General features: G+C 43.3%; 1 protein-coding gene across 1 annotated transcript; it reads left to right on the top strand.

Annotated features, from left to right (window-relative positions):
• The first annotated feature begins 11,350 nt into the window (after positions 1 to 11,350).
• Positions 11,351 to 22,667, top strand: LOC103593948 (putative Polycomb group protein ASXL1). The gene is made up of 9 exons (XM_008577080.1): positions 11,351 to 11,465; positions 11,543 to 11,640; positions 12,237 to 12,330; positions 12,791 to 12,943; positions 14,419 to 14,582; positions 14,681 to 14,777; positions 16,185 to 16,290; positions 16,589 to 17,222; positions 17,750 to 22,667. Exons 3-9 carry the CDS (start codon positions 12,267 to 12,269, stop codon positions 20,717 to 20,719), a joined length of 4,188 nt encoding a protein of 1,395 aa, XP_008575302.1. The 5' UTR covers positions 11,351 to 11,465; positions 11,543 to 11,640; positions 12,237 to 12,266; the 3' UTR covers positions 20,720 to 22,667.
• Positions 22,668 to 23,345: the final 678 nt, after the last annotated feature.

Here is a 23,345-nt window from a genome sequence, read left to right as displayed (position 1 = left end):
TGAACATAACCATTTGTTTGGTTTTGACTTTTATGAACATGTTATATTTCACATACTTCAAAATAAATAAAATAATAAATATGGGGAATAAAAACCAAAATGGATTACAGAAAAGATGAAGCTCAGTGCTATTAATAGCTGTAGAATTCCTCTTGATATGGTCAACACATCGATTTCATTCTTCTTTCTGAAGGTTTGGTACTGGAGCCATCTTTTCTACTGTTCCCAGTATGGATTGTTTGTAGGGTGGCCACCCATCCTGGTTTGCCCAGGATTGAGGGATTTCTTGGGGTGCAGGACTTTCAATGCTAAAACTGGAATGTCCCAGGCAAACTGGAGTCAGTTGGTTACCCTGAGGACATGCACATAGCTGTTTTCCTGTGACTCCCCTTCATCCTTACATTGGGAATTCTCTTCACCTTTCTCCTGTGTTTTAATCCTGTCTTTCCTAGATCTCATATGAATCTCATTTTTTGTTTGTTTTTATTTGTATATTTATGTAAACATTCTCTACATAATACATTTATGTAGGTCACATTTGTGTAAAGTTGCTTTTTAAGAACAAGTAGTGCATAGGAGATAAATTATTTGAGACCTTTCACATGTCTTTATTCTGTGTTGCACACAGGATTATTGGTTTGGCTCAGAATTACAGAAAATGGTAACTATTACATTCTCCAAAACTGCTTTTGAGAAGCATGATGCCATTCTGATTTCTTTGTTATGTGATGTGTTCTAACTGGAAGATTTTAAGATCTCTTTTTATCCTGTATTTTGAAATTTCATAATGTGGTGCTGTGGAATGGGTCTTTTTTCATTCGTTGAGCTGGGCATTTTGCATTATTAAACCTGGAAACTCAGGTCTTTGCATTATGGGACCATTTCTTATATTAACTTTTGTCTTTTTTGGTTTTCTCTTTCTGGACCTTCTATTTGTTGAATGTGGGACTTTATTTTTTTTTTATTTTTATTTTCTTAAAGATGACCAGCAAGGGGATCTCAACCCTTGTCTTGGCATTGTCAGCACCACGCTCTCCCAAGTGAGCCAACCAGCCATCCCTATACAGGGATCCAAACCCGTGGCCTTGGTGCTGTCAGCACCACACACTCCCAAGTGAGCCATGGGCTGGCCCTTGAATGTGGGACTTTATCTTAATGAAGTTTATTTTTCTTTTTAGTCAGTTCTCTGGGAGATAACCTATTTATTGGTGGTAATGGTATCTCATTTTTAATTTCTTTATATATATATATATTTATTTTATTTTATTTTATTTTATTTTGTCGATATACAATGTAGTTGATTATTGTGGCCCATTACTGAAACATCTCTCCCTCCTCCCTCTCCCCCCTCCCACCCAACAATGTCCTTTCTGTATACTTGTCGTGTCAACTTCAAGAAATTGTAATTGTTGTGTCTCATTTTTAATTTCTAGTAGGTTGTGTTCTCTGATGTTTCTTTGCTTTTTTCAAGAAATAGCACTTTGTACCTGTTTTGGTGCTCTTTGAGAACACTAAATGTGAAGTTTTATTTCTGTTTCAGTTGCTACTTTTGTTTATTTTGGTTGTTATCTTTCACATAACAGTTGTGCTCAAATACCTGGTGGCCCTTGATAGGTCATTCATGGTGAGAAAATTGACAGAGTCTGTGCCTTTGGGTACTACTTGTTCGCTGTGATAGAGAGGGGACCCAGATGCTTTTTAGAGATTACCGTATTATCTGTATCTGAAGGTGTTTTCTCTTAAGCTAGTCACTTTTTCCAGGGGGAGACATCCTCTCATCTCTTGCCAGCTAGCCAAGAGTAGGCTGGAGTTGGGATCGTAGGGCTACCACTGTTTGGGAAGCTTTGGGGAGCCAACCAGGTGGTGTCACCATTTTGTATATGGTTTTTGACTTCCTGCTCTTGTGTAGTATGTGGCATCTCACTCTACCCCCATCCCTTGAGCTGTGCCTCACATCCTCTATACCAGAACCTCACATCCTCTGTACCAGAACCACTCCGGTTCAGTCTAACTGAATATAATCTGTTTTCTTCTTGAGCTGGAGAAGGGTATTGCCTGACTGTTTGGGGGCAGGGAGAAGACCTGAGAGGTCTGATTGCTTGTTCAGACTTTTCAACGAGTTTTCCTGATTTCAGCCCCATGCCTCACGAGCTCTGTCTGTGGTGGTTCTTGGTGCCTCCCAATCCCTGCCCGCTTTAGGGTTATGCAGTGCTAACTGGCTTGCTTTTGTGGCTTTTCCCTCTGAGCAGCCTTAGACTTCAGCTTTCTTTCCCTTGCTGACTCAGTTACTTATCTTCTTGCTACCCATCTTCCAGATTTGTGTTGACATCCCTCATCTGCTGCCTTTTTTCTCCCACTTTCTCTTTGTCTTTGTGTATTTGTACCTTTATTATTCCCTTATAGCCATTCTAATGAAGCTTCAGGAGGATGCAAAGAAGCATGTGTTCGTTTTGCCATGTTGAAATATGGAAGCTCAAGCCTTTGAAGCCTTTGTGCAGAGGAAGTGAGACATGCCCTTAACTTCTATGCCAAATCCCACCCCTCTGCCCCCACCAGACACTCTGGCTTATGGCCCTTGTTTTTTGCCTGTCGTAACCACTGTCAATTTTTTTTTTTATTCCTCTGTATATTTTTTTATTTTAACATTTCCTTGTACATATTTGTAGTTATGGTGTGTTGTTTTAATAAATGCATATACTGTACAATGATTCACTTACGGTAGATTGTGTAGTTTTTTGTTTTGTTTTTTAAAAAGATGACTGGTAAGGGGATCTTAACCCTTGGCTTGGTGTTGTCAGCACCACGCTCAACCAGTGAGCTAACTGGCCATCCCTATATAGGATCCAAACCTGGGGCCTTGATGTTCTCAGCACCACACTCTCCCAAGTGAGCCACGGGCCAGCCCTCGATTGTGTAGTTTTGTATCTGTTAGTCCACCACTTCTCCTGATCCCCCATTCCTACTCCTCTTCCAGCTGCCGGTAACCATTATTCTACTCTCTACTTCTATGCACTGTCATTAATTTAATGTGCATCCTTCCTATTCATGTGTGTCCGTGAAAAAATGTGTGGTCTGTTTGTTTATATAAATGTATTTTTATTCCCTTTAACTACTGTTTAATAGTGTATCATATCAATATATTTCATTTTATTTGTCCAGGCTACTCTTTCATATATTTAGGTTTTTCACTATTTTTTCAGTTTTTCACTATGATAAACACTGCTGCAACAATCATTAAATTTTCTTTACATTTTATAACTATGTTGAGAAAAGTAGAATTGTGAAACTTCCAAATCTTTTCAAAAATTTGATTGAAAAACATGCACTTTCTTATCATAATATCAAGTTTTATGCTTGAAATATCTGTGTGCAATTCCTCATGTTTTTTTGATGATGAGTTCTTCAAATTCCTGATACAGATCCATAATCCCTTATTAACAATTCTAAAATCCAAAATATTTTGAGAACTGAATTTTTTTCTCCCTAACTAATTTGGCAGTAAAACCTGACCCGTCTAAACTCATTTGGTGGCAAAACTCTGATCTAGACTGACAAAGCTGTTTTTAGCCTATTTATTTCACTAGGCATGTATATACGTTTTATTTCAAAAAATATTAATGCATTTGATTATGGGTTTTTGATGGTGTTAATATATACAATATATGCACTGTAGTACCATTCTAAAATTCAAGAAATTCTGAGTTCTAAAACACTTCTAGACCCAAGGGGTTTCAGATGAGGGATTGTGGGCCTGTGGTCACCATCAACTAGAAACTGCCTACAGATTGGGTGGCAAATCACAGATGAGAATTTATTTCTGTTTGATGGGAACTCCTTTCTTGTCGTTAATGAGAACTTAGACAATTTCTTCTCTTTATACTGTATTCCAAGAGTGCGTTCATTTTTTAAATAACAGCTCTTCCTTTTCTTTCTTCGACAGATGTAATATTGAAATTGCTTGTGATAACACAAATGAATTCAAATTCAGTAGAACTTTTTTACATCAAGTATTTTTTTAAAATGAAGGTTTTTCTCAAGCATATATGGAGATTGTTTTACAAGTTTAAATTCTACTTTAGAATATACATAACAAGGGCCGACTCCGTGGCTCACTCGGGAGAGTGCTGCGCTGGGAGCGCAGTGGCGCTCCAGCCGCGGGTTCGGATCCTATATAGGGATGGCCGGTGCGCTCACTGGCTGAGCACGGTGCGGGTGACGCCGAGCCGACGGTTGCGATCCCCTTACCGGTCACACACACACACACACAAATATATATATATATACATACAGAACAAAATTAAAACATCATTGATGGACCATTTTAGCCTCAGTTTTTCAAAGTTAATTTTGACTTTGGATTTTTAAATTTTCTGTACACTTCAGTGTTTTTATGTGGCATTTTACAAATTTTAATTAATTTCATTCATGTTTTTAGAACTGTCAGTTAAATTTAGTAAGCCATTTTTTACCCAATTTTATTGGGATATAATTCACAGGTCATACAATTCATCCATTTAAAGTTTACAACTCAGTGACTTTTAATATATTCATAAAGTTATGAAACCACCACCATTATCTAGTTCCAGAACATTTTTATCACCCCAGAAAGAAACCCCATACCCTTTAACAGAGGTCATTCCCCATACCCTCCTCCTCCTAGCCGCCACTAATCTACTCATTTAATTACGTTCTAGAGTTTTTAAAAAGCAAGTCCTCTCATCTTGCCCTTCAACAGTATCTTGGATATTTCTGACTCTTTGCTTTTCCATGCAGAGTCAAATCGTGTTGAGTTTTATTGGAATTACATTGACTCTACAGATCAATTTGGGGAGAATTGACATCTTTATAGTGTTGAATTTTCTTAATCAAGAGCATGGTATACTTCTCCATTTATTTAGGTTTTAAATCTTTCTCAGACTTTTTTTTTTTTTTTTTTTTTTTTTTTTTTTTTTTTTTTCCGTGTCCGGCAACGGATCGCAACCCTCAGTGTTGCCCCCGTACCGGACCGGGGACCGGCAACGGGATCGCAAGCCTCGGCGTTGCTCCCGTGCCTCGCTCAGCCAGTGAGCGGGAGCCGGTCTGTATGTGGGATCCGAACCCTCGGACGGGAGCGCCGCCGCGCTTCCCAAGCGGCGCACTATCCAGTGCGCCACTGGGCCGGCCCGCGCACTATCCAGTGCGCCACCGGGCCGGCCCCATCTTTCTCAGACTTTTATGTTTTCTTTATAATGTGATTGTAATTCTTTTGTGGAATTTTCCCTGGGTAACTTATATTCTTTATTATAAATTACATTTTCTAATTGGTGATGTCATCGCTAATGTTAGGATCACTTTTTTTTTTTTTTTTTTTTTTAAGTGCAATCTTGAATCTCACAACTGGGCTAAATTCTCTTTAAGTCTGAGTCTCTTAGATCTTCAATGTAGGTAATTTATACTATCTGGAAATTATGACATTTTTGTCCCTTCTAATTCCTTCTTGTTTTTTTTTTGCTATGCATTGGTTAGGAAATCTAGTATACTGTTGAATGATTGGTAAGTTCTTAGTTTTTAATAATTTATATTAAACAGACTTCAGATCAGCCTTCTCCTAAAAGACAGTACTCATTTCTTGCTCAAAAAATGATTATCAGACCTATAAAGGAGAGGAATACCTGCGATTTTACTTACCATTTTTACTTGAGAACCTAGTCTTGGGCAGTTTAAACTTCATCGACTTAAATTTTAGTTCCATTTTATTTAGATTTGGGGCTTATTACATTCACAGTACCTTTTATTTTTAAAAACATCTGGCTTATGGTAAAATTATTTAGGTTTATTTATTACTGATGATTGCTTTTTTTTTTTTTTACATCACTAGTTTCTTTCCCAGTTGACTTGCCAAACTAATATACCTTATTTATGTATTTTAAAGACACCTGTTTGTGTTAATAATAGGTGAATATGGGTAAAGAGTATATGGTGAATGTGTTGTTTGTACAGGTTTGAATATTCCCAGTCCAAAATCTGAAACACTTGCTTGTCCCAAGCATTTCAGATAAGGGGTGCTCAATCTGTACTATTTTGCTCTTGCAGCTTTTCTGTAGACTTGAACTTATTTCCAAATAAAAATGTTTAAAATGTATTTTTAAAAATAATACATGCCCATGATCAGTATCAAAAAGGGTCCAGAATAAAGAGTTCCTACAACTATGATTAAAAAAAGGGCAAAAAATTCAATTAAAAAATATGGGCCGGCCCAGTGGCGCACTGCTACAGTGCGCCGCTTGGGAGCGCGGCGGTGCTCCCACCGAGGGTTCGGATCCCACATACAGACCGGTTCCTGCTCACTGGCTGAGCGAGGTGCGGGCGCAGCACTGAGGGTTGCGATCCCGTTGCCGGTCCCGGTCCGGTACGGGCGCGACACTGAGGGTTGCAATCCGTTGCCGGACACGAAAAAAGACAAAAAAAGGGGGGGAAAAAAAAAGGCAAAAGACTTGAACAGATATTTCAAAAGGAAGATATGAGTATGGCCAATAAACATGTAAAAAAGTGTTCAGTATCTTTAGCCATCAGGCAAATGAAAGTTAAAACTACAGTGAGGTACTCCCACTCCCACTGTAATGCCTAAAATAAGACTGACAACACCAAATATTGGTGAGGATGTAAGGCAACCAGAGTGCTTTTGGGGTGTAAATCTTTGGAAATCTGTTTGACACATTTTTATAAAGTTAAACTTTCATTCATCTTGTGACCCAGCGATTCTATTCCTAGATATACCCAGGAGAAATGAAAACATCTCTGCAAAAAGTCATGTACAATGTTCATAGTAGCTTTATTCATAATAGCCAAAACTTGGAAATAACTCAAATGTTCATCAACAGAATAGATAAACAGTTTATGTTGTATGTGAATACTACTATGTGGTAACAAATAATGAACTACTGATACATGCAACAACACAGATGAATATTATAAACATTAGGCTGAGCAAAAGAAGGCAGATACAGAGCAGTACATACTGTATGGTTTCATTTACATGAAGACCAAGAACAGGCAAAAGAAATTTATGGTGATAGAAATCAGAACAGCAATTGCCTTAGTAGGGTGGGAGGGGCAGCATAGAGGCAGCATAGAACAGGGATTGACTAGGAATGGGAAAAGGACAACTTTTGGGGACATCAGAAATGTTCTATATCTTGATATGCATTTGTTGAAACATAAAATGGTACACTTAAGGTCTGTGTATTTCAGTGTATATAAATTATACCTTAATTTTAAATAGGGGAAAGTGTATGAGGGGTATACATTGATCCCAGGGGTATACATGATCTTCTACATAAGCACAATACAGTTATGCACTCAGGAAGTTTAACATTAGTGCAACGGTGCTACCATCTAGTATGCAGTTCACGTTGAAATATCCCAGTAATGTTTTCAAATTTGCAGAGAGTAGATCTTGTGTCCTCACCGCCCCCCCACCCACTGTCCCACACAGTGGGATGTGTTCATTTGATGTGATAATCATTTCACAATGTATATGTATATTATACCATAACATTGTCCACCTTGAATATATACCATTTTTATTTGTCAAATATACCTCAATGAAACTGGAGGGGGGGATAAAAGAGAATAGTAAAAAAAAAAAAAAAGTCTTTTATATTTATGATTTAGTGAAAGATCACCCATTACCTATTAATTTTTTTTATAACTTCTTGGTGGAAAATATCCTGGAAAAAAGTTAAAATCTTGGGTCCTAGGTCATATTTTCTGGCAGCTGTAATTTTCAGTAGCCCATTTCCTATTTGTCAAACTTCTAGAGCTAATGTATGGCAAGTTAATGATGTCAAACTTGTACAGTTTCTAATGGAAAGATTAATGATCTTTGTAAAGTGCAGAATTAGAATTGTAGATCTTGGGCTGGGCCTGTGGCGCACTCGGGAGAGTGTGGCACTGGGAGCGCAGCAGCGCTCCTGCCACGCGTTTGGATCCTATATAGGGATGACCTATGCGCTCACAGCACTCACTGGCTGAGCGCGGTGTGGCTGGTCTCAAAAAGGACCAAAAAAAAAAAAAGAATTGTAGATCTTGCTTTTATTTTCTTAAAAGTTTTGTTCTCTTGTTTGCTTTTTACTGAAAATGTAGTTGTTTGAATTGCAAACAAGCAGGCAGTATTTCTGTTTGTTTAATTAATGAGATTTGTGATCAACACTAGGCTTCTCCTAGACTCTAGGACCTAGAGGAAGGAAATTTTGACTCAGGTGTTGGTAAAGCATTTAGCACCCTCATTTTTCTTTTTAAATGTTATTTTCTTGATCACCAAAAGCAATGCATGTTAGTTGTAGAAAATATCCCAAATCAAAAAAGAAATAAAACACTTAAAATTCTACCACCTAGGGATGTTGACAGCTAACACCTTTAGTGAGTGTTTCTGTCATCTTTTTCCTATGCAACTCACACAAATTTCATTTTTTAAAAATGGTGATGGAATCATGCTATATGAATTTAACTGCTTAATTCACTTGCTGTATTATCATTTCTCCTGTTATTAAGTATTCTATAGCTTTATTTCAAATGGCTATCTATGGTAGTGTTTCTTGATGAGAATTCTTTATTTTTTGTTTTTAAACTTTTTATTGTAGAAGTATAATACAGTGAAATGCATAGGACACAAACATTCAGCTTAATGAATTACTATAAAGTGAATACCCTTAACTGCCACTCAGGTCAAGACTTTGAACATGGCCACCAGCCAGGAGCCCCCTGCGTGCCCCTTCCCAATCACAACCCTTTTTCTCCCCCTAAAAGTAATTACTATCCTGACTTTGTAGAAGTTATTTTCTTGCTTTTCTTTCTTGTTTCCTAGCTGTGTTTGCATTCCTAACATTAAACTTCAGTTTTGCCTGTTGTTGAACTTTTTACAAATGTAATCATTACAATATTCATTCTTTTGTTTCTGGCGTCTTTCAATTAGTATTTTGTTTTTAGGATTCATACATGTTGTTGTGAATAGCTGTAGTTCATTCATTTTTTTAATTATTGTATAATCATTCATTTATTGAATATTTTACCATTTATTGATTCTGCTGTTGATAGCCACTTTGGTTGTTTATAGTCCAGATTACGAATGATGCAGCCATGAACATTTTGGTTTTGCTTCCTGATGCGTACATGCCAGTATTTCTCTAGGGAATCCATACCCAGGAATGACATTGCTGGGTCATAAGATGTTTGTATCTTCAACTGTATCAGATAATGCCAAACTATATTCTCAAATCGTTGGATCAGTTTTCAGTGTACCTGTTCCACATCCTTGTTAACACTACTTGGTATTGTCAAGCTTTAATTATAGCCATCCTGTTGGTTGTGTTGGTATCTCACTGTGGTTTGAATTTGCATTATTTTGTGTTTTCCTTATTAGTCAGGTTAAATACCTTTTCCTGTGTCTGTTGGCCATTTGGATATCATCTTTTGTGCAGTGTCTTTTTCATATCTTTTATTTTTCTTTGGGTTGCCTTTTTCTTACTGATTTACGTAGTCTAGCTACAGGTTCTTTATTGGTTATATGAGTTGCTAATATCTTTTTCAACTCTGTAGGTAGCTTGCCCTTTTCACTCCATTAATGGTGTCTTTTGATTAATAGGTGGTCTTAATCTCAATGTAGTTCAATTGATTAATTTTCTCCTTTATAAGAGTTAATGCTTTTCATGTCCTGTATCAGTCTTAGAAATGGGAGCATTGGGTTAAAAGGTGTTTTAGATTTTTGCTAACAGTTTTCTCTCCCACTGGTAGTGGACGAACCTTTTGATACCATTTTCACTTTCAAGAACAGTGTATGTGTGATTTTCCCACACACTTGTCAGAACTGGAGTTTTGGGGTCAACTTGCCAATGTAATAGGACTCCTCTATTCATTAATGAGTATTTTATCTTAGTTTGCTCATGAGTGTCAGAGATTACATTTGTTTCATCATTCCAAGAACATGGCAGTCAATAAGCATAATTGTAAGATTAATACTAAAAATATTCTTTAGCTTTTGATTCTGAGTAGCATTTATGGTTAGTAGGGAAAAGAGGTAAAGATCTAACAAGCTGTTGCTTTTTTTTTGCAGCTGGCTGGTTAAGGGGGTCCATACCCTTGACCTTGGTGTGTAACACCGTGTCTAACAAACAGAGCTAACCAGCCAGCTCTCGTTTTCTTTTTAAGAGATAGAATCATGACTTTACATACTCTTCCCCACATACTTTTATTCAGAAAAGAAGATATCCCTCTCCTCTGCTCCAACTTATCTCTTATCTTCCTCTCTCCCACCCCCAATATTCATTCACACTCCTTTCTAGTTTTGAGATTTGAACTCAGCTGCTGAGTTCTCCTTGGGAATTGGTGGAGTCGAATTTTGAAACTGGATGATGAGTCTGTTGAAAGAAGCTTTTGTTAGGAGATGAAGTTTGGGGTGGATCTCTTCTCTACGCTCTAGCCTATTTGCCACTATCTTAGTTTGGTTTAGATCTTCAGCATTTTTCACTGGAGTTCTGTCAGTCTCTCTTCTTCTTGCCTCCAGACTTCCCCCTGCTTGCCAAAATGAAATTCCTAAAGCTCACATTATCCCCCTGGTTAATATTCTTCAGAGGCTCCATAAAATCAAAATCTGAATTCCTCCACACAATGTCTTATCATCTGCCCTCTTGATATGTCTCTAGTCTCCTATGTATTCAGTTCCTCACACTCATTCTGAAATCTACATTTTCCCTGAGTTAGGAATATTCTTTCACATTGGCTCATCCCACTATCTAGAACTTCCTGCTGTCTCCCTGCTGCCAACCCATCTGCCCAGCTAACTTCTTTTAAAACTCAGCTCAAACAACACATCCCCTTGGAAGCCTTACCTCCCTGACCCTTATTTGCATTCTGTATGCTCTTGCTCTCTTTCCCCAAACTTGGTGAGTTAGGTGCCCCCTCTTCTGGACTGTCACAGCTCTCCATTACTCTATTACTATACTCTATTACTATTTACCTCTATTACTATACTTTGTACTATAATCAATTGGATTTTCTTTCCTACTCAGTTGAGCTCTTTGAGGATAGGGCCCTGATTCCCACTCCTTATCACCCCCCAAGGAATAAGTATGGTGTAGCTTATAGGAGGCACCCTATAAATGTTTGAGCGATTGCATGCAAAATTATATCTAACTTTCCTGTATTTTTGAGAAAAGAGCTTGCTGAGAAAGAGGTCAGTTAGAAAGGGATAGGAACTTATCAGTATTCTAAATCCCTCTTCTCCAAAAGCATACAAATGTAGGAATGACTACTGTGCTTGTAGGGTTTGTAGGGTTTTGTTCACCTGAGTTGTGCCTTTCTGTCACAGAAGGATGCCCTGCAGTGGTCTCGCAATCCGGCTTCAGTGGAGGGAGAGGAGCCAGAGGATACAGCTGATGTGGAAAGCTGCGGGTCAAATGAAGCCAGCACTGTGAGTGGTGAAAATGATGGTAAGTGCCCTTAACAGGACAGGTGAAGGAGCCACAGGGAATCTCTGGGGACTAACCTTTATTTTCCTCTCTTCCAGTATCTCTTGATGAAACATCTTCAAATGCATCCTGTTCTACAGAATCTCAGAGTCGGCCTCTTTCCAGTCCCAGGGACAGCTACAGAGCTTCCTCACAGGTAGGAAGGAGAGTTGGTGACTAGGCTGGAAGATAAATGAGGACAGGCACAAGACAGGATTCTTTCTCCTTCCACAGTTAGCTGTGAACATGTTTGAAGAGTGGAGAAAGTAAGTTTGGTCTCCACCTCTTATACCATTTCAAAGTGGGCCACAGGAAAAAGGAACAGTGGGAGCAAGAGCAGAGTGATGTGTTTTTTCTCTTTACCATGGCTGGGTACTTCTGTTCATTCTTGTAATGCACATATGAACACCTGGGGAGAAGTATCGAACAGTGCAGAGTGGTGAGAACATGAGCTTGGACGTCAGCAGTTTGAATGATGGCCCTGCCACTCATTAGCTGTGGGACCTTGGGCAAATTCCTCATCTGTAAAGTGGGGATAACAATACACGCTCTTCAGCTTGGGGTGACACTTGGCACAGTGACTGGCACATAGCTCAGTAACATTAGTCATGCTGTTGTCAGCATTACCTGACAGATCTGGTTGAACACAAGCTCTGTTTTACAAGAGAATGGGTAGGGATAGGGTCGAGAGGGAGTGCTGTTATAACTCTGCAGATGACTCCAGCTTTCTTTTCATTACCTCTGGGAATGCAGGCAAACAAGCAAAAGAAAAAGACTGGGGTGATGCTGCCTCGAGTTGTCCTCACTCCTCTGAAGGTAAACGGGGCCCACGTGGAATCTGCATCAGGTACGTGTGAACTCATCATTGTGTGAACTCAGGTCCTGGCGACGTGGCCTCCCTCTGTCAGCAATTTGTGCCTTAGTTGTGCGTTGCCAGTAGTGCTGGTGAGCCACAGTCAGGAGACCCAGCTTCTGTGTGGTAGTGAGGCCTGCCATAGTATGTTCTAGTGCTGGGCTCTGCTGTGTGCCCTCCGCTTTGCCTCCCAGGGTGCTCATGAGGATCCAGTTGTACCAGTGCTTTGTAAATGGTGTAGTGCTGTGCAAATAAAGGTGGCGGTATGGCATTCTTAAGGTGACATTTTAAAGCCAGACCATGAGGTGGTGATTTCTGTCAGCCCAGGGCTGAGAGATAGAAGCACCCCAGTATTGCTGGCAGCATCTTAGGGAGAGCTGGGAGAAGTAAGCTTGTCTGAGAGCCATGGGCGTGGCCTGTGACACTTTTGACCAGTGGAATGCTGTGCCTTCAGGGTTCTCTGGCCGCCACGGTGATGGCGAGAATGGCAGCCCATCCAGCAGCAGCAGCGGCTCTCTGGCCCTCGGCAGCGCTGCTATTCGTGGCCAGGCTGAGGTCGCCCGGGACCCTGCCCCGCTCCTGAGAGGCTTCCGGAAGCCAGCCGCAGGTGAGTGGCTTGGCACTCATTCTCTGCCTGTAACAGGGGCCCCTGTGGGCCTAGTGAGATGGTGATGTCTTCTACTCCAGTTCCTTCAACAGTTTAATTTTAGTTCTTGGGTGGCCCTCTATTTCTTGTTTCTTTTTACCTTGTATTTTGGTTATTTTGTGTATAGATCTCTGCTAGACTGTGTGAGCACTCCTTACAGGCAAAGATGGTCCCGCATTTCTCCTTGTATGTCTCTGTAGGGCCTCCTGTGCCTGCCTTGATATTGCTTAGTCAGTGTTCGAGTGAAATTGCTTATGATCTTCTCAGTGAAGAATTTCCAACGTCTGTTTTCTTTCTTTGGTAGCATCCTGCCACATTTGTTCTCAACATCCGTGGTCTTTATCAGACTTTCCTTTTTTAACAACCTAGTCAATATGTTGAGTGGAAGCATGTGTTGAATTTTGGGTATGCAGGCAAATTCAGTAGTGCTACATTGAACCCCTCCCACCTTCCAGTGGGGTTATTTGCAATGCTAGTGTGCTGTTTGCTTTTTCAGGACTTATTTCTTATGGCCCACATGCTGGGGATTTTTGTAGATGGGCCACATGTACCATTAAGAATACTAGCCTTGGGGGCCGGCCCGGTGGTGCACTCGGTAGAGTGCGGCGCTTGGGAGCACGGTGGCGCTCCCGCCAAGGGTTCGGATCCCATATAGAGACCGGTCCGCTCACTGGTTGAGCACGGTTCAGGAGCGACACTGAGGGTTGCGATCCCGTTACCGGTCACGAAAAAAGACAAAAAAGGGGGAAAAAAAAAAAAAAGAATACTAGCCTTGACTTCTGAAAATTAGAAAAAAACATTGCCAAAGTGTGAACTAGGTTTGCTGTCGTCTTACTTTTCCAGCTCATCAGCAATGCACAATCTAAGGTCCCACAGGTCTCTATTATAGGGATTTTTCAAATAAAAGTAGCATTTGCTCAGGCTTCTGTGAGAATATTGACATTTTGTTTGGCTTTGTACAACCCTTAGTACATTTCTGCATGTAGTTCATTCCTCTCCAGCTCATTCATAGGCTTCTGCAGATTTTTCTGTAGTACACTAACTAGATTTGTTTTTAGACAACTTCCATCATTTCTCCAATTGGGCTTTGTGGAGCCTATTTTCCAGCTTCTGAGGGAAGCTCACAACCCCTGCCCACTGCCTGGTTTTCCATGGGAAGAGTGTCCTTTTCAGGCTGTGACACAGCACAGGACAGTGTTGTATGAAGGAATGCAAGCCCAAGTGTTCTCTTAGATTTGGTGGCACCAACAGTAACCTGGAAAGAATAATTATTACAAGCAGGTTAGGATGGACTGGACAATTGAGCAGATTGTATGCAGATAACTTCTGGGTAGCTTGGGTGCTTCCACCAAAGTTTTTCACCAGTGGGCATTTGCTTTTTTGCTCTAAGAAGCTGAAAATCTATACCTTGCTGCTTCTTGCTTCAAAAATCACAGGTCAAATGAAGCGCAACAGAGGGGAAGAGATAGATTTTGAGACACCAGGGTCCATTCTTGTCAACACCAACCTCCGTGCCCTAATAAACTCTCGGACCTTCCATGCCCTGCCGTCACACTTCCAGCAGCAGCTCCTCTTCCTCCTGCCCGAAGTGGACAGACAGGTGCACATGGACTGCCTCCTCATTGCCTCTTTCTGGGTGGGCTTCTGGTCTCTTTTATGTTTTTTGTTTGTTTATTTATACTTTATTTATCCTTCTAGGTGGGGACAGATGGCCTGTTGCGTCTCAGCAGCAGTGCACTAAATAATGAGTTTTTCACGCATGCAGCTCAGAGCTGGCGGGAGCGCCTGGCTGATGGTGAGTAGACTTTATCTTCTCAGATGGCTTGAGAGATGCCTGCCATGTGTGGTACTGCACATCTCCTGGTATTTAAAACCTAAGCACTCATTTTTCATGCATCTCTCTTTTTTCTCAAGGGATATTTAGTATAGGACAGGCTTTCCTCACAATACTAGTGCATGTGGTAGATATTAATGTGCCACACAACTCTGAAGAAGTAACAGGGTATTTGGACTTTCACTATATTGTGTATGTATATTCATTCTGTATCTCCTTTTTGTCATTAAAACTATGAATGTCTGTTCTTTCCAGTAATCACAGCATTGTCTGGATGGCTAGTGGAAGCCACACTGAGGCATTGACACGTTAAGCTCCTCCATGCTCTGTCTTTTTAGGCATTGTCACTGCGAGTGACAATTTAATTTTGTGGGGTAGTCCCATAGAGACTGTGTTGGGAGGACCCCAAGACTACTTCTAGGTTAGCTGATTCACTAGCAGGACTCAGCATATAGTTGTACTCACAGCTATGATTTATTATAGCAAAAGAATACAAAGCAAAATCAGCAAAGGGAAAGGCACATGGGGTGAGGTCCAGAGGAAGCCATGTACAAGCTTCCCAGGTCCTCTCTCAGTGGAGTCATGCAGGACACATGCAGTTTCCCCAGTGATAGGTTGTGACAACATGTGTGAAATGTCTACCAGGGAAGCTTGTTAAAGACTTGGTGCCCATGGGCCGGCCCGGTGGCGCACTGCTACAGTGCGCCGCTTGGGAGCGTGGCAGCGCTCCCGCCGAGGGTTCGGATCCCACATACAGACCGGCCGCTCACTGGCTGAGCGAGGTGCGGGCGTAACACCGAGGGTTGCGATCCCGGTGCCGGTCCCGGTCCGGTACGGGCGCGACAGTGAGGGTTGCGATCCGTTGCCGGTCACGAAAAAAGACAAAAAGGAAAAAAAAAAAGACTTGGTGCCCAGGATTTTTATTGGGGGCTGATCATGTAGGAAGCCACTGACTGGCACATACCCAAACTCCAGATTCCCAAAAGGAAAGCAGATGTTCAGCATAAACCACATTGTTTGCATAAACAGTTTAGGCACAGTGAGCCACTGTCATCAGTTATCACTCTCCCGAAGTGTTAATTTTTTTTTACACAAGGAGTAAGAATGGTTCTTTATTGTTTTACTTTTTGATCAATGTGTTGCTTGCTCTTGAATGACTGATCACTTTAAGGAAGAGTAAATTTTCCTTATGGTAGGCAGGTTAGCCTTCTCCTGAGTAAGAGCATGATGTGAAAAAGAGGGACTTTGAAGAGATGGAAGCATGTCCTGTTAAATCTCCTGACACGATAGAACTGGAAGACTTGGCTGTCTATAAAACAGACATTAATATCTTAAATGCACTCACTAAAAGAGTTTTCTTTCCTCTAGGCGAATTCACTCATGAGATGCAAGTCAGGATACGACAGGAAATGGAGAAGGAAAAGAAGGTGGAACAATGGAAAGAAAAGTTCTTTGAAGATTACTATGGACAAAAGTAAGACACTTGGTGCTGTGAGTCCTGGTCTGGGCTTTTGAAGGGATGGAGGCAGATGGTCTTAACATAGTGTGTGCTTATGTGTTGGACAGGAATGTGGAAGTTGCAGTGACTCGGGTCATTTAGCTTAATGCCATTCACAGTGAAGTGAACATACATTTTTCTATGGTTAGTGTTATGTACCATGCAGATTTATTTTGTTCTGAGATATCTGCATATCTGGGTGCAAATTATTAATGGAAATAAAAGAGACATGCTTTCTCTGGCCTGTAACTGATGGTGTGAGTTTGGTTTGCAGATTGGGTTTGACCAAGGAAGAGTCATCGCAGCAGAATGTGGGCCAGGAGGGAGCCGAAATCAAGAGTGGCTTGCGTGTCTCAGGAGAATCAGCACGGCCACAGCGTGGTCCAGCCACTCGACAGCGGGATGGGCATTTTAAGAAACGCTCTCGCCCAGATCTTCGAACCAGAGCCAGAAGAAATCTGTACAAAAAACAGGAGCCAGAACAAGCAGGGGTTGCTAAGGATGCAAAATCTGTGCCCCCAGACGCCCCCGTCTCCAAGGATGGGGAGCCTAAGACCGACCAAGCAGGGGTGAGCAGTCCCCACCTGCCAAGCATTTCCTCTGCAGCACCTGACCCAGAGGGTCCTGAATTCCCGGTCGAAACTGTGGCTTCCCAGATCCAGACTGAGCTGGACAAATTGGCATGTGCCTCTGCATCTCCAGATAGAATTCCCAACTTGCCTCAGGAGACTGTGGATCAGGAGCCCAAGGATCAGAAGAGGAAATCCTTTGAGCAGGCAGCTTCTGGATCCTTTCCCGAAAAGAAACCCCGGCTTGAAGATCGTCAGTCCTTTCGTAACACAATTGAAAGTGTTCACACCGAAAAGCCACAGCCCACTAAAGAGGAGCCCAAAGTCCCGCCCATCCGGGTAGGAGACTCTGATTCCTAGCTGCCCTGAAGCTAGATTTCCTTTGAGGGTCATGAGATTATAGGCTTCTCTGCAGGGACAGAAGGTCCTAGGACTGTTGCATTAGTTATGTGGGAATGTAAAGATTTCTATCAGAGAGCTTCTCTTAAGATTGATTTAAAGTTTAGGGGGATGAAGTTCTTTTCTTCCTCATTTTTTTGTTCACTCTGTTGAAGTTCTCTCTAGAGGTCAGAATTCTTTGGGGTTTTTAAGTCTTTATTTAGGTAGTGTCAGATTCTTTGCTATAGTGATTCACACAGTCCCACCAGAAATTAAAAGTGTGGCATGAAACAGCCCTTGAGCAGAATCTTCTCTGAATGGTGTGGTGTCATGAGCAGTTCTTTTACTATGATTATTTCATTTTTTAAGAAAATTGTTTGATTCTCTAGGCCATGACCCCTAAGCTACTAGAATCCCAGTTTTGTTTTACAGGTCCTATATCCGATCACCCAGTCACTTAAAACTGTTTTCCTATTCTTTTCTTGCAGATTCAACTTTCACGTATCAAACCACCCTGGGTGGTTAAAGGTCAGCCCGCTTACCAGATATGCCCCCGGATCGTCCCCATCACGGAGTCCTCCTGCCGGGGCTGGACTGGTGCCAGGACCCTCGCAGACATTAAAGCCCGTGCTCTGCAAGTCCGAGGGTCGAGAGGCCCCCACTGCCATCGAGAGGCGGCCACAACTGCCATCGGAGGGGGGGGTGGCCCGGGTGGAGGTGGCGGCGGGGCCACCGATGAGGGAGGTGGCAGAGATGGCGGCAGTGGTGATGGTGGTGAGGCCTGTGGCCACCTTGAGCGCAGGGGAGCCCCGAGCACCTCTGGAGAGCATGCGTCAGATCTACAGCGAACACAACTACTGCCGCCTTGTCTTCTAAATGGGGAGCATACCCAGGCTGAAACTGCCATGTCCAGAGCCAGAAGAGAGGATCTGGCTTCTCTCAGAAAGGAGGAGAGCTGCCCACTACAGAAGGTTCCAGATGTACTCACACATGGGCTGGAAGATGCTTCCCCACTCCCCGTTGCTCCAACTGGGGACCAGCCATGCCAGGCTTTGCCTCCACTGTCCTCCCAGACCCCAGTAGCTGAGAGATTAGTTGAGCAGCCCAAGTTGCATCTAGATGTTAGAACTGAATGTGAGTCTGGTACCACTTCCTGGGAGAGGGATAAGGAGGTGCAAGGACTCACTGTTCCCCCAGAGAATGGTCCTCTTCAGCATCTCGTGGGAGATGTCATATTAGAAGAAGGAACTGGCCAGGTTCTTGACAGTAATCCCGCTATGAAGGATCCTGTACATGTGACCCCCAATTCCCCACCTGAATTGTCTTTGGCTGACTGCCTGCAGGGCAGACTGTTTGATGACAAAGCAGGATTTGGTGACTTATGCCCACCCATGAGGGAAAGTGACACTAGAGAGGAAAACTTGAAACCGGAGGAAGCGCTCATTTCTGATGCTGCTGTTCCTTGGATACCCGTTCCATCCAGTGATGAGGGAATGAAACAGCCTGGGCCAGAATCCAGAGAGAACGTGCCATCTGTTGAGCCCCAGGTCAGAGAAGAGTGGGAGAAAGCTGCTGCCCTCATCCCTGCATTGCCTGGGGGGTCGACAGCTGAGGCAGGTCTAGAGCCTCCTGACAGCCCTGCTTCGCCCTGGAGGGTGCTGTCTCGAGGAGGCATTGACAGCACTGGCAGTGACTGCAAACAGGTGGACGGGGGAAAGCTGAAAATCAGTGGAGACTCTGAAGCACTGAGTCCTCACAGCGAGTCCACAGACACAGCCTCTGACTTTGAAGGCCACCTCACTGAGGACAGCAGTGAGGCTGACACTAGTGAAGTCATGGTGATGAAGGGATCTTTGGTGGACAAGGATGAGAAACCCGATTGGAATCCATCTGCCTCACTGTCCAAGGTGAATGGTGACCTGAGTCTGGTTGCAAGGACAGATGGGATGGTTGCTCCTCAGAGCTGGGTATCTCGAGTATGTGCAGTCCCCCAGAAGATCTCAGATTCTCTGCTGCTGGCCAGTACTGAATACCTGCCGAGGCCCATGTGCCTGGCCAGGCCTGGGTCCTTAGTGGAAGCCACTAACCCACTTGTGATGCAGTTGCTACGGAGTAACTTGCCCCTAGATAAGGTTCTTCCTCCACCCCAGAGTGGCAGCAAGCTAGAATCCCCACAACTACCACTCACAAAAGAGCAGAGCCATGGGGTCTCCCTGTGCATGGGATCTTTGCATGATCCTGGAGAAAATGGTCGCATGGTTGGCGGAAGCAGTTCTGGTACTTTAAGAGCTTTGAAGGAACCTCTTCTGCCTGAGAGCTGTGAAGCAGGTACTGGTCTTGTGAGGATAGAGGCCACCAAAGCTCTGGGAGTGCCCCAAAAGATTTCTAAGACAGTGCCAGGTTTGGACTCCCTACATCCAGTGACAAATCCGATGACTTCTTCTGATGAGATTGGGTGCATTCAGGCTGGTATGGCCGTGGACTCGATGTCTTCTTCTGGGAAACTGGAAGAAGTGGATTCCAAAGAGCAGTTTCCTTCCTTTAGTTTTGAAGATCAGAAAGAAATTCGTGATGTGTCCCAGTGCAGTAATTCAAATGCTGTTCCAGGCAGAAGTTCAGGAGATCTCACTACCTCGAGAGCACCTTGTTTCTCATCTCCAAATGTGATCTCCTTTGGTCCAGAGCAGGCAGGTCGGACCCTGGGTGATCAGAACAATGTTGGAGGTCAAGGGAAGAAGCTCTTTGGCTCTGGGAATGTGGCTGCAACCCTTCAGTGCCCCAGGCCTGTGGACCCAGTGACACTGCCAGCCGAGGTCCCTCCAGTGTTTCCCACTAGGAAGTTGGGGCCAAGCAAAAATTTTGTGTCTGGTGGGGTACAGACTGCAAGGGAAGACTGGGCTCCAAAGCCACCGCCTGCCGCTGTTGGCAGCATCAAGTCCGAGAAGACTTGTATAGGGGATCCTCTCAAGGCAAATGCAGAGAACAGAAAAGCTGCTGGGCATAGTCCTCTGGAACTGGTGGGTCAGTTGCAAGGGATGCCCTTTGTCATGGACCTGCCCTTTTGGAAATTACCCCGAGAGCCAGGGAAAGGGTTCAGTCAGCCTTTGGAGCCTTCTTCTATCCCCTCCCAACTCAACATCAAGCAGGCATTTTATGGAAAGCTCTCTAAACTCCAGCTAAGTTCTGCCAGCTTTAAGTATTCCTCCAGCTCAGCCACCTTTCCCAAAGGCCTCACTGGAAGCGTGGTGCAGCTGAGCCACAAAGCGAACTTTGGTGCGAGCCACAGTGCGTCACTCTCCTTGCAGATGTTCACTGACAGCAGCACAGTGGAAAGCATCTCACTCCAGTGTGCATGCAGCCTGAAAGCCATGATCATGTGCCGAGGCTGTGGTGCGTTCTGTCATGATGACTGCATCGGACCCTCAAAGCTCTGTGTATTGTGCCTTGTGGTGAGATAATAAATTATGGCTGTGGGAAGAATTGTATATTTACTGTGTGTATTTTGATAATGATTGATCTAATCTGTATATGGAATATCATATTATAGACTGTCTCTCTAGGCAAGAGCACTCTTGCCTCCCCCTAAGATTTATAGTGCTAAAGCCTTCTGCCACTTGTTGACCCTTCTGGTCTTGCTATGGGATTTCCTGGGGGCAACCTGTTGGGCTGTCTAAGGCCGGCCAGCCTGAGCTCTCTCTTAGACAGAGCCTGGTGTGGGCGGGAAGCCCGCCTGACACCCAGAGGGACTTGAAACTGAGGCGACAAGATTGTGTTCTCCACCAAGGAAACTAACCTACCTGAACTGAGTAGAAATGTCAGTCTTCCACTGTCCCCTCCCTGCCATCTCTTCTGCTACTGTGTTTGGGGAGTTGATGGCTGGGTAAGAAACCAGCACAGGGCTGAAGCAACTCCCAGCATTGCCCACCAGGGGGCTCAAGTACCTGCTGACCTCAGGGTCACAGTCCAGTTATTTGCCAGTCAACAGAGCCAGTTTGACCTTTGGTTCTGTTGCTAAAGCAAATTTGGAACTTTCCTGTCTCAGTATGATCCACTGGCCCGTGGGATCTTTTGGAACCTTGACTAGCCCTGCTTGGACAATAGGGTCGGGGAATAGGGTTGTCTTTCTTATGAAAATCTGTAGACCTTGTGAGTCAACTGTCCAGACGTTTGCAGGTGAATTCCTGTGCTTGACACCCTGCGCATCACTTGGACTCTATGGAAGTGGGCATCTCCACGCACCTGTGTATGTGAAAGTCATTTTACATTTCAAAGCAGTGTGTGTTTCTTATTTTTATATTTTTAACTCTTTATTCTTGGATGTATAAAGTGAACTTTTTGGCTTCTGTAAGTACGCTCTATGCACCTCCAATGTTTTATCATGTATTTATATGTTGTACACAGTACTGCCCGATTCTGTAAATGGATGTATTGTACAGAGAACATGAACGTCTCTTCTTTATTTTACGTCTTCAACATCATTGCATTAAAGTGGTGTAACTTTCTTCTCTATGCCTATTGTCAGAGCCACTGAGGGCTGTGCTGCACAACGTGAGGGTGAAATGATTGACTTGTGATCTGCGCTGTCTCAGGTCACCGGGTGGATCTGCCATGGCCTGCAGAGCCAGGTCAGCCCACCTGTGTATCACTGAGCACATTCATCTTGCTCTTCACGTCTCTTCTTCTCCAGCCTTTAATGGCTGTTCGCTTCCATATGTGACAAATCACCACAACCAGTGTTAAGTGCTTCTGGATTCGTGGGTGAGTTCCCTGGGCAGCCCCCAAGGGCAGGCTTTCCAGATCTGGCTCCAGGGTCATCACCTGTCACAGCAATACCAGGGACTGTGCTCTCTTGGGGCCATGGGGCTCCTTTTGACATACTTTTGAAGCAGGTTTGGGAAGAAACAGAGCCATGCCCGCTACCTGCCTTTCTCACACCACATTTCCAGCAAGTGGGTGTCCCTGTATTTGTCTTGCTTCATCTGGTTTCCTGCCTTATTTCTTGTATCTTATCTTATGAGAGTTGAGAGTCCTCATTTCCTTTAGATCTCCCTGTGTGAGTGCTTCTGTATGAAGTATGAAATTTGTGTGATTTCGGCAAGTCTCATTTCATCTGAAAGATTTTAATCTGACATGGCGTTTTTGTCATCCGCAGCATGAGTGAGAAGTTGGTGATGATGAGGTGAATTAAAATGCAGTATTGGCCAAGTCCAAGTCCTCAGCTCAAGAGTCTGTTTACCAAAGACCAGGAGCAGGGACCCAAGTGTGTCCAGTCCTCCTTTCTGCTGGAACCTTTGGGGCCACTCAAGGGTATAGTTTGACACTGGTCTAGTCCATGGCACTGCCCAGAGAAAGCACTGCTCTTGTATGTCTTTGTGGTATTGGAAAAATAAACCTGTACAACCTGCATTTGTGGTCTCAGTCATCTTCTGTGGCTGCTCTGCTGGTGTGGGAAGGTCAGGTTGAAGTGCAGAGCCAGATTGGAAGGAGTAGACACCTGCTCACCTTACCTCAAGTCCAGAACTAATCGTATTTGTGGAGCTCTTCTTTCATGAAGTTAGTCCAAAAGGAAGGACTTGTCAACTTCATTGGTCTTTAGACCGTTCCTGACTTGGGGAACTTTTCCCCTGTGTGGACTAGAGTCAGAAATTAAATGAAAGCGATGAGAGTGCTTTCCCCACGTAAATGAGAGCCTGAACCAGGACATCCCTCTGTAGCTGCTCATCAGAACAGCCTCACTGATACTGAGATTGCCAAGTGGATTTCTAGTGACTGACAATCTTCCGTGGGAGAGGGACCAGTTGTGTTCTTGGGAAATCATGAGCACGAACACCTTTCTGTGGCCTCGGACAGCAGTGAAGGAGGTGCTGGCACAAGGTGGGTCTGACCTAGCTGAGAGCCTGAGGGGGTGGCATGTGCAGAGACTGACTGCTCTGGACTACTCGCATGCATGGTTACCAGAAACAATCTTTGTAGTATGTCGATAAGCTAAAAGTAAAGCAAATGATGGAAGTAAAATAAACTATGTGTGGTGGAACACTTCTTGGGGCAGAAAACTGCCATTTTGCAGCTTGCTGTTTGAAAGAC

Source organism: Galeopterus variegatus, unplaced genomic scaffold (assembly GCF_000696425.1).
Source record: "Galeopterus variegatus unplaced genomic scaffold, G_variegatus-3.0.2 Scaffold65, whole genome shotgun sequence".
NCBI classification, from domain to species: Eukaryota; Metazoa; Chordata; class Mammalia; order Dermoptera; family Cynocephalidae; genus Galeopterus; species Galeopterus variegatus.
This window is presented reverse-complemented; position numbering and strand designations above follow the sequence as displayed.

Coding starts and splice junctions, on each gene's coding strand:
- LOC103593948 (XM_008577080.1), top strand. CDS start 12,267: ATGCTGCCTCGAGTTGTCCTCACTCCTCTGAAGGTAAACGGGGCCCAC. Junction 14,583..14,680: donor TGCCCGAAGTGGACAGACAG/GTGCACATGGAC, acceptor TTATCCTTCTAG/GTGGGGACAGATGGCCTGTT. Junction 14,778..16,184: donor GCGGGAGCGCCTGGCTGATG/GTGAGTAGACTT, acceptor TCTTTCCTCTAG/GCGAATTCACTCATGAGATG.